The sequence below is a fragment of the Propithecus coquereli genome, unplaced genomic scaffold (assembly GCF_000956105.1).
Source record: "Propithecus coquereli isolate 6110/MARCELLA unplaced genomic scaffold, Pcoq_1.0 Scaffold140, whole genome shotgun sequence".
Classification (NCBI taxonomy): Eukaryota; Metazoa; Chordata; class Mammalia; order Primates; family Indriidae; genus Propithecus; species Propithecus coquereli.
The window spans coordinates 4,965,229-4,976,845 of NW_012138303.1; the positions used below are offsets into that span (position 1 = coordinate 4,965,229).

General features: G+C 45.9%; 1 protein-coding gene across 1 annotated transcript; it reads left to right on the top strand.

The window, feature by feature from the left end:
* The first annotated feature begins 866 nt into the window (after positions 1–866).
* On the top strand, positions 867–9,943 carry ITLN1 (intelectin 1 (galactofuranose binding)). Its single transcript, XM_012639516.1, has 8 exons — positions 867–902; positions 2,933–2,996; positions 4,726–4,827; positions 6,081–6,328; positions 6,672–6,830; positions 7,530–7,650; positions 8,544–8,647; positions 9,791–9,943. The coding sequence occupies exons 1-8, from the start codon at positions 867–869 to the stop codon at positions 9,941–9,943; spliced, it is 987 nt and encodes a 328-aa protein (XP_012494970.1).
* Positions 9,944–11,617: the final 1,674 nt, after the last annotated feature.

Genomic DNA, 11,617 nt, shown 5'->3' on the forward strand with positions numbered 1-11,617 from the left:
GGTTGCTGTGAGCTAGGCTGACGCCACGGCACTCACTCTAGCCCGGGCAAAAGAGTGAGACGCTGTCTCAAAAAAAAAAAAACAAACAAAAAAACCATGTGGCACGGGCACAAGGAAGTGATGATTACCATAAGGCTAGTGATTACTTCAGGGGAAAGGGAGAGGTTTGTAATGTGGATGGAACATATGGGAAGCTTCTGGGGTGCTAGCAACGTTTTATTTCTTGACCAGGATGATAATGACACAGGTATTTGCCTTTTTGTAATTCATTAAACTGTATATTTAAGTCTTAAATTCTTTTCAGTATGTGTGTTGATTTTTACAATAAGACTTTCTTTGTTTTAAAGAACAAAACATAACCAAGTGATTTGGAGGTGCAGGTGCCGGGCTGGAGTGAGGTGGTGGGGGAGGGGTTTCTTCCACACTGTTGTCTCTCAGGGCGCACACATTCCGTCAAGTTTTTTTAGTTTTTGTTTTAGTTTTTCACCTCAGGTACAATATGAATTACTCTGACATGGACTGACCATTCATGAGGAATCTAAATCCACAAAATGCAATATTCCATTAAAAGCAATTGTCTATCCCCCTTTTTAATGTTCTTATCAACGCTCCCCTACCTCCCAACAATTTCCAGCTTGTCACTACACAAAACGTAACCTCAAACTCTGGTCCACCCCTCAATTCCAATTTAGGCTGCAGTAGAGTGGAAATATCAGTTGGCTGCAATTGCTAATTCCTAACATTTCTCTCACTTTCCTCTAGATCTCTTCACTGCCAACGCTGTAACATTCCTTGCTGGTTCTACAGTTATCCTCTTAATTCCTCTCCCTGATTCCTATTATCAGGGAAGCTTTTCTAAAACGCACATGAGGCCCAAAGAGGGGAAGAGAAAGGTGGAGAAGGCAAGTGCCAGGCAGCCAGCCATACAATTGCACTGACCATTGGCAATGGGCTCATCATTGCTCTCAGACGTGTGAACAATCCAACTCTAAAATGCACACAGCAAAGACCATGTGAGGACCCAGAGAGGAAGTGGCCATCTGTAAGCCCAGGAGAGAGACCTGTCAACATGTTGATCTTGGACTTCTATCTTCCAGAACTGTGAGAAAACAAATTTCTGTTGTTTAAGCCACCCAGTGTGTGATATTTTGCTATGGCGGCCCTAGCAAACTAGCACAGCACACGACCATCTCTGGCCAAGGAGACAAGAGGAAAAGTGTGCTGGAGGTCTGTGAGCAAAGCTTGCTTTCTCTGAAAAAGGAGCCACAGGAAGAGATGATCCCTCTTCTCCCTTGTCTTGTAGGTGGTGCCAGGAAGAGCAATAACCATCTCGTCCTCAGACACAGGATGAAGGCAGGGTAGAGAGGCTGAAAGAGACTAGGTCCTTGAGACATCGAGAAGCTGCTGAGTCAAGCAAGCCTGGAGCCCGCCCTCTCTCTAGATCTCCGATTTCATGAAGTGATATGTTGCTTTTTGGTTAAACTACTTTGAGTTGGGTTTTCTATCAGTCACAGCTGAAAGCATCCAAACTGACCTAGACCTGAACTAAACAAATATCAAGGGCAGTGGGATTTGGAGCAGGTGGTGTGAGAACAGCTTCAAGAGGAAGTGGGAGGTGGAATCACCCGGACACAGTCACTGATCTGGGATGACAGTGTTAGAAGGGGCAAAGTCCCTAAAACAGATCTACCCCTTTTGTCTATTAGAGACTGCCAATGGTAGGTTGTTCCATGATTTATGTGTTAATACCACTAAGGATGAGATGCATAGTGATATTAAAGATGTCAGAATATGAAAAACATGTGTCTTAGAATCAAGTAAAAGAAAGTACTAAAAGAAGTATAAATTTGGAGCTTTTCTTCTTGGCTGCAATTTTATTTTCTACTTTCAATATATTTGAGTATTTTGTGTAAATCAGTACCTTGAAACTACAAAGATAGAAAATATTAGCTTCGCGAAAAAGAGATTCACAATCTTTTCCTAAGAATTGCAATATTACTAATGCTATGACATCACTGAGGAGGACCTGATCAATTCTATGACAGCTGAAGGGAGGATTTAAGCAGTGAAGGATGACATCAGGACAGGAGTGTTACAGGAAGTTTGAAGCATCATTTGACTAAATCATTTGATTTAGTCTCAAATGCACTCTGTAGTAAATTTTTCCTAATTTGTGGCAAAATGAGAAAACTAAGGACAATGTAGTAAGTCTTTCTGTGTAATTGAGTTTATTCAGTCTAAAGTTTTATATTTATTTTGAAATGATCCCTTTCCTATTTTGTGGTTAAAATTTCCTTTTTCTGTGAAATGATTATAGTAGATGTTTCGTTTTTTAAAAAAAGTTTTGATTTTGCAAGAAAGGAAGACACAAACAAAAACTCCAAACCAACTCTAGTTAGTCTGTTCATCTATTTTGTTGTTGGAAAACACACAGGTGCATGAAATCCAGAATCTAGGCTAGCAGGTGACCTCTAAGGTTTGTCCTTTAGAGCCTGCTAATTCCCTGAGTTATCACTGTATAAAGAGCCTGCCCTGAGTCATCACCTGCACTGGGCATTGTGCCAGGGGAGGGTGGGGCTGGAAGCCTGGGCCAGGCCCCACTGGGCTTTCTCCATAAAGGGCCCAGAGCCTCACCCCACATCAGGGCCTTTGCAGAGAAAGCTTCACCCAGCTGGCAGCTAACTCTGAGCTCCTGGCTGCTGTGAGGGAAGAGGCAGCTCTCTGTGTTGGAGGGAACTCAGCTGAGATTCACACATGTCTGTGAGTGGGGGGAATCCTGGTTTCAACTCAGGTGTGCTTTTGGTCCCAGAGATGTGTGAAATTTAAAGAAAATGCAAGGGGCTTTGGAGTCTTTGTAGGATTGGACAGGGGTGGGAGCAGGAATGTAGAGAAAAAAGATGGTCAAGACAGTGACCTTCTTGCTTTTCTTTAGATTACAGTGAACCAACTTGGCTTCCTGCTGTTTCTCATTGTGGCCACCAGAGGGTGGAGTGAAGGTGAGTCACCTGCCTGGGGGCAGCGGTTCCTCCTCTCAGCTCTAGTGTTCAAGGAGAACAGAACCGGCTGGGTGGTTCCCAGGATGCTGGTCTCTCCTGGGCCACAGGCGATGTCTTTGAGATGCAGGGAGGTTGACTTCGATGAAGTCGAAGTGCTGATTTCTGGCCTCTTGTGGGAGGAATCTGGCCTGTAGCTGTGAGGATGTTGCCCGAGGCATGTCCTGCGTTGAGCTCTGTGCCTCTGGGTGGCGCTGCAGGGCCTCTGGTGAGAACTGTGTTCCCTTCCAGCCACTCCTCACATCTGTGGCCTTGGCCATGGGATTTCCACGGGAATTGTGTGGTCTGCTTGGTACCCAGAGAATATTCTATCCACAGTCTTCCTCTCTACAGCAGAAATAACCATGGCATTTTAAAACATATTTCTCTTCATATTTATTTATTGGTTTTTAAAAAAGTAAAGGCTGTTTCTAAATATCTTTTCACTTAATCTTCACGAAAACACTTTATTAGCTTTGTTTTAGGAATGAAAAAACAGAGGCTCAGATATGTTAAGTATCACTCCAAGACACTCAACTAGTAGGCACTGAGTTACTTATAGGTGAATACCTGTGACCTCAAAGCTTGTGATTACTGTCATTTCTCTAGACTTTCAGAGTAGTTTGCAAATTCTTTAGCCTTAAGATTAACATGTAAGTTTCTTCATTCCGTGCCTCTGCTAAACTCTTGGCCATGGTCTTATCACTGCTCCCTACCTCACACCCTATGTTTCAGCCACATTAAGTTACTTATATTTCTTTAACAGGCCAGATTATGCTGTATTTTTTTTCCAGGCTTTTGGACATGCTATTCTCCCCACCTTAAATTCTCTTCTCTTTCTTCCGACTGATGAATCATGTTTGTTCTCTCAGAATAAATGGTGGTGTCACCTGGACTAGGAGGCCTTCTGTGACTAAGACATGAGACAATCCCAGCCCCCTACCTCCACCTCCGACTCCCAAACAACCACCTTGCCTCCAGTCTGGCCTCTGCATTCTGCACTCTCACCTCAGAGTCTTTGTTTTGTTCTCCTGAGCTTGTCTATCTTTTTTTTGAGACAGGCTCTTGCTCTGTCATCCGGGATAGAGTGCATAGAGTGCAGTGGCATCATCATTGCTCACTGCAACCGCAAAGTCCTGGGCTCAAGTCATCCTCCTGCCTGAGTCTCCCAAACAGCTGGGACTACAGTTGTGCATTACCATGCCCGGCTAATTTTTCTATTTTTTGTAGAGATGGGGTCTCACTCTTGCTCAGGCTGGTCTCAAACTCCTGGCCTCAAGTGATCCTCCAGCCTTGGCCTCCCAAAGTGCTAGAATTATAGGTGTGAGCCCATGTGCTGGGCCTTACTTATCTTTTATCATTTTTTCTTCTTAATATAATTTTATGTTGACTTATCAACAACTCTCTCTAGGGGCAAGGTCTTGGGGGGGATGTTTAATTTCTTTGATTGCCCAGTGCTTAGGGCAGGGCCGGGCAGAGGGTGAGGTCATGTGGAGGGAGGCATGCATCAAGCCTGTGCTGGGTGTTGGGTCAAATGGGCTGAAAGAATATGACACTGGATATCTCTGGGCCTTACGACCCCGGCAGCGAGACTCTGCTACCGTGGGGGTGGAATCGTTTGGGACTAGTGACAAGGAGAGGCTGGGTTTTGTGACAAATCAGCAGTGAGAATAAAACTATGCATATTCTCTAGAGGAGGACGATACTTCCTCCAAGCAGTGGACCTGCTCTTCTTTATCTCCATCTCTGCCCAGAAGCTGCAAGGAAATCAAAGCGAAGTGCCCCAGCGCAGGCGGTGAGTGCTGAGACATTTAAACAGAGCCCTCTCAGGGCAATCAGGATTTCGTCCTCTGGGAAGTTGTTTTTTAAAGTTAAGAAAAAATTGTTGTAAAATGTATATATATTACATATTGGATAACATTTGCCACTGATTTTAAATGTAAAATTTATCTGCAGTAATTACCTTCACTGCGTTGTGCACCATCACCACTATCCATCTCTGGCACTTTTCATTACCTCGGTACCCACTCAGCAATAACTCCACATGGTCCTTTCCCCCAGTCCCTGGTAGCTGCTCTTCTGCTTTCTGTCCCTATGGATTTGCCTGTTCCAGTTACCTCATATAAGCAGAGTCATGTGATATTTGTCTCCTTGTGTCTGGCTTATTTCACTCAGCAAAATGTTTTCAAGGTTGATCTGTGTCGTAGCATGGATATGTCATTCCTTTTTATCCACTGTGTATATGTATATGTACACACACAGACACACACCCTCTGCATTTTGTTTGTTCATCTATTTTCTTTTTTTTTTTTTTGAGACAGAGTCTCACTGTGTTGCCTGGGCTAGAGTGCCATGGCGTCAGCCTAGCTCGCAGCAACCTCCAACTCCTGGGCTCAAGCGATCCTTCTGCCTCAGCCTTCCAAATAGCTGGGACTACAGGCATGTGCTACCATGCCCGGCTAATTTTTTCTATATATTTTTAGTTGGCCAGCTAATTTCTTTCTATTTTTTTTAGTAGAGACGGGGTCTTGCTCTTGCTCAGGCTGTTCCCGAACTCCTGAGCTCAAATGATCCTCCTGCCTTGGCCTCCCAGAGTGCTAGAATTACAGGCGTGAGCCACCGTGCCCGGCCTTGTTTGTTCATCTCTTGATGAATATTTGGGTTGTTTCTCAACTCAAATATTGTTGTGACTCTCGTCACTCACGCTGCAATGAATACTGGTGCACTAGTGTCTGTGTGAGTCCCTTTTCCCAATTCTTTTGAGTATAAACCTAGCGGTGGAGTTGCTGGGTCATATGATCATTCCATGCTTAACCTGACAGGAACATCACTGGCCACTTGGAGTTTTGGTAACTCTATGTTCTGCCTCAGTGTCAGGAATGTGATCTTCTGAACTCAGGGAGATTCCAGGCCCCCCAGGAATACTTAGTGACAGGACTGAGGGAGGAGGTTTAGGCCACGTTTCTGGTTCCTAGGGCCTCTCTCGTCCTGGGGCTGACATGGCCATGAGCTCTCAGACAGGGAGGCTCTGGCTGGTTCTCTCTACAGATGGAGTGTATTTCCTCCGCACTGAGAATGGTGTTGTCTACCAGACCTTCTGTGACATGACCACTGGGGGTGGCGGCTGGACCCTGGTGGCAAGTGTGCACGAGAACGACATGTATGGGAAGTGCACGGTGGGTGATCGCTGGTCCAGTCAGCAGGGCAGCAAAGCAAACTACCCAGAGGGGGACAACAACTGGGCCAACTACAACACCTTTGGGTCTGCAGAGGCAGCCACGAGCGACGACTACAAGGTTGGTCCCACTTCCCACGCACTGGGAGAGGGCGAGGAGTTGAGTGTGTCTGGCCACAGCATGCAGGAGGGAGAGTGGGAAGGTGGGGACATGGAAACAGGGCTGGAGAAGAGGAAAGACATAGTTACACATCTTGAATCACAATTTCCTCCCCACAAGGTGGTTAGGGATGTGGGTGGTGGGGAGTCCTCATCAGCTGGAAGGTGGGGGTGTCTGAGCACAGGTCGCCATCTGCTTCACTCCCAGAGCCCAGAGCTGTCAGCTCAGCTGAGGGCTGCACGTGTGGGCCTTTGGCTCGTGGGACCCCCTGGCCCCGTCAGTCTCAGTGTGTGTTGCTGTGCAGAACCCTGGCTACTACGACATCCAGGCCCAGGACTTGAGCATCTGGCACGTGCCCAACAAGTCCCCCTTGAAGCACTGGAGGAACAGCTCCCTGCTGAGGTACCACACCGAAACCGGCTTCCTCCAGAGACTGGGACATAACCTGTTTGGCCTCTACCAGGTACACAGGGCGGCTGGCCGGGGCTCGTTTCTATGGGTGTGCCGAGAAACAAGTGTTTAAGGTTGGGCAGGAGCCGTCTTTCAGTGGGCCTGTCTCCTGTGTTCTCCTAACCTTGATTTGCTGGTGGCTTCTGTCCCGCTTCTCTCAAGAGTTCTGAGCCAGGCAAGAGAAAAGACCTACGGGAGAGGAGAATTGGGGCAGGAGAGGAAAGAGAGAGAGAGAAAATGAGAATGAAGTGGTCTGGGCTGTTGGAGAAGCAGAGCTCCTGAGTGACTAGCAGCAGCAACAGGGAAAGATCTTTTTTTTTTTTTTTTTTTTTAGTAAGAAGCTTCTTATAAACAAATGGTGCTCAATAATCAAATGACTATTTCGTATTTTTCTAGTAAATTTGCTATATCTATTGTCCCAGAGTATCAAGAAAAATGTTATGTAAACTCAAAATGATAATCCCATGTTTTATTTAGGCTTATCATTTATTTACATGTGTTCGAGAATAACCTGTTTTTATTTATTTTATTTATTTTTTATTTCAGAACATTATTGGGGGGGAAAAGAGTATCATTTTGACTCGTTTTGAGACAATCTCAGTTACTGAGAAGGCATTGTTTTCCCTCAGTGAGCGGCAGCATCCCTGGGAAGGAATGGCTGGTGAGGACAAAGCTATTGTCCTTGCTCAATGACTTTCCTTGTTCCCCATAGAAATTCCCTGTGAAATATGGAGAAGGAAAGTGTTGGACCGACAACGGCCCGGCGATCCCTGTGGTCTACGATTTTGGCGATGCCCAGAAAACAGCGTCTTATTACTCCCCTAATGGCCGAAGTGAGTCTTTAATGCTCCTCTGAACTCTTGGTAGGAAGAGTTTCAGTTTTGATCGAATTCATTCAGTTAGGACAGGTAGCAGTTATTAATCAGTAACCACGGCCTGGTTCTCTTCTATGAATGTTACCTGTGTTGTTCCATTTTGTCGGCTCCGGCCTTATGGTCTGAGCTATCATTAACCTCATTTTAGGAAACAGACGCACTGAGAGGTTCGCGAGCTTGCTGAGATCACAGGGCACGTACACAGGGGAGCTTGCATTTGCACTGAGGAAATTTGGCTCCAGACGCTATAGTCCTAACAACTCCGCTGTCAGCCCCTCGGGAACTTGTTAGGACCAGGCCAGGTTCATGTACACAGGGCAGAACAATCAACAAAATGGGGAGGCCCTTTTTTTTTTTTTTTATTGTGAGGAGTAACCATTAGTTTATTTTGTGTGAATCTAAAGTTGGCAGCATGATATCTTTCACAGAGGCTGAGCCTGTGCTGTAAAATTCAAAGCCGTTATCATTGACATTTGGGATTTTACATAAAGGAGAGTAAGAAAAATGTATCGAGGAACAGAGTGAATCTGCCTCCTAATGGCTGCAACTCCGCCCATGGAGGTGTTCAGTGTGATCTTCCTGCATAGTTGAATTTCTCTTCACAAGCCTCTGGCAGATGAGAGGCCCCCCGTGAGGACAAGCTCTTGGTGTCTGGGCTAGGAAGAGGACCCTGATGGGACATTTGGGGCCAGGATGCACCATCCATTGGCCCCAGAGGAGTTGAGCTCCACCAGTGTGGCTGGAGTGTTGGGCTGTAGCCTAAGCTTCAGCATAGAGAATCTCTGGGCTGGTGTAAAGAAGGCTAATTCTAGCATCTTCCTTGAATGCTGTTTTCTGTCTCCTGTTTTCAGAGGAATTCACTGCGGGATATGTTCAGTTCAGGGTATTTAATAACGAGAGAGCAGCCAACGCCTTGTGTGCTGGAGTGAGGGTCACCGGATGTAACACTGAGATCGTGAGTCTTTGTGGAGACCAAAGGGGCTGTAAGGTTGAGTTTTTCACTGTGCGTTGGTATGTGCGTTGAGTGTGGTACGAGTGTGGTGTGAGTGTGTGTGTGTGTGTGTGTGTGAGTGTGACTTTCTCTTGCTCATTCTTGGGTTTCAGGGGCAGAGCTGTGGGACCTTTGTCCAGGTACAGACATCCTATAGCTTTGAGGACTAAAATCAAGGGCTGGAGCTTCACAAGAGCCACTGCTGGATGCTCAGCCTTTGGGAAAAAGCACTCAGTTTCCTGGAGTTGGGGTGAGGCTTCCACACAGAAACGTTGTGTGGAAGCCTTTCGGAGCTGAAATTCATTGAGAAACACAAAATGTTGTCTTTCTTCACCTGAGATTTAGCTTTCAGAGAAAAACTGGGCTTCCCCAACCCTGGCCAGGTCTTGCATAGCTACACACTGTGTTGGGGGTTACCAGGAGGGTCCTGGACATCACCTTCTAGAACTTCATTCAGGCCATCTCCCCCACGTGCCTGTGGGGATGAATGATGGGTATCAATGAATTTCCAAGATTTTAAATGGAATACCAGTTGAATACAGAGGGTGGGAAGGGAAGAAGTCTAGAATAGCTGATGGTTTTCGTTTGGGTGAATGAGTGTCGTTCATTAAGTAAGGGTGTCTGATGACAAACAGTTTGGAGTCCATGAGGAATATTTAACTTTGTTTTGGTCATACGGAGCTTGAGATTCGTGTGTAGAGATTCAGGTTGGATTTCGAGGTCTTCGGCACAAGGAACATCTGCACAGGAGATAGAGATTTGGGGGCCATAGTGAATTGTTAGTAACTGAAGCCAAAGTGGTCATGCAATCTGTAAGGGACAGGGAGATGTGTCCCGTACTGAGGAGAAGCACTTAAAGAATTCATTAAGGAAGAGTCCTGCCAGGGAATCTGAGAATGAGTGTTCAGAAAACTTGGAGGACAGTGAGGAGCAGACAATGAGGTCACTAAAGCTAAAGGTACAGAGGTTTTTATGGGAGGAACAGATCGACACTGCCAATGGTGAGTCTATTGAGGACCAAAGACTCCACTCGATTTGGCCATTAGGCTGTCATTGTCCTCACCAGCAGATCTCTCATCTCTGTCTCTTCCTCTCCCTGTTTCCCAGCACTGCATCGGCGGAGGAGGGTTCTTCCCAGAGGGCAATCCCCGCCAGTGTGGGGATTTCTCTGCGTTTGATTGGGATGGATATGGAACTCACGTTGCTTACAGCAGCAGCCGGGAGATAACTGAGGCAGCTGTGCTTCTATTCTACCATTGAGAGGGTTGCAGTACAGGACCCAGACCTCTTCTCCCAACAGTGGGATCCCACAGATGGAGAGCAATTTAGCAACTGGATTGTTAATGGCAGAGGAGCAGAGAATAAATCATATTGAATCAAAGCTTGGTGTGTCTGTGAATTATTTTCCTGCAGGGGGTGAAACCCTCTAGCAGATTTCAAAGAATGTCTATTGCTCTGGTAGGTTCTACTTCAACCACTTTTGTGCTTGGAATGTCGGGGCTTAGGAATCCTGATAGAGAAACATGTCCTCCCCACCCCCTTCTAGATAGTCCTTAAAATAGCCAGAGGCATAAAGGGCAGGAGGAAGCATTTTGTCCTAACCCTTCCTAATGCATGTGGACTGAACAATTACATCCTTAACCTGAGGATCCTAAAGAAGAAAAGAGTTCATCTGTTGGGGTGCACCAAAGAGGAACGGGATACACCCAATATCCCTGTCTGGTATATTGTAGCCTTAGTGGTTGGGGCATTCTCTTTAGGGAAGCATGGGGCTGGCAGCCTATGATGAATGATAGTGTCTCTCCTTGCGTGGTGCCTTCTCTGTTTCAGGGTTCTCATGATTAGGTGCTTATTCAAAGGAGCCAAGTGGCCAAATCATCCCCAATGTGTTATTGGTGCAAATTGGATGGGGATGACATCAGTTTTGACCCATGAGTAAATATTAGACATTTTATTGTTTCCTCTAGAATGCAAATGTGATTATAACAAGCCCTTCCAATTCTCTCCACCTCGAGTGTCAATTACTTCTCATTGGCTAGAAGGTGAAGTTCAAAGTTCTTAGGCCTTAGGGAAATTAGAAGAAGAGGAAGCAGAGGAGGGGAAGAAGAAGGGAAACAGGAAGCTGAAGAAGTTTGTCTTAAAAATGTTTGGGAGGGTTCTCTTTGTTTAAACCAGATTCATTTGGGCCTGGGTTAGAAATTGTCACTATCTTCCCTACAGTATTTTACTTGCTTTCTGTTGTCGGTTCTTTCCCGCCTTCTCTCTTACCCCTTGTCCACGTTCTCCATCCTAAAACACAGATGTCTCTGCCCCTCATCACTCTCAGCTGCCCTTCCTCCAACTAGAGCAGACAATAAGAAACCCGAGTAAGTTTTCGACTCTCACCAGTGTTCCCCTGTGTGTGACTCGCCTGCTGTGCGCCAGACAGTGTTGGCTGGGAGTGCACAGAACAGTGGTGGGACAGACAAGTGAAGAATTTTTTCTCTTTCACATATTCTTTTTTTCAGTCATTCCAACAAAAATTACTGAATGTGTACTATCTCCTGGGCAAGGTGCTGCAAATACAGTGATAGAGAAGACAGATGAACCCAATTCTAAAGCTGCAGGTGGCAGAACTCATGGGCTCTTTTGGTGCACAGTGGGAAGATTTCATATGAGAGCTACCTAAGGATTCGCGGGAGCACAGAGAAGCAGCCTTGAATCCAGACACGAATGTTAGGGAGGACTTCTCTGAGAAGGCGACTTTATCTTCATTCTCCCTTTCACCCTTGAGTGACCACAGAGATCTCTGAGCTGGGAAAGTTTTCACCTGTCATTATTTTCATAGTGCCCCACATCTGTAGAGTGAAGTTGTTCAAGGTCCAAGCTCTGGCATCAGGTGGAATTAGCATAAATCCTGGCTCTGCCTCTTGAAAGGGTTTTTATGTATCAGAG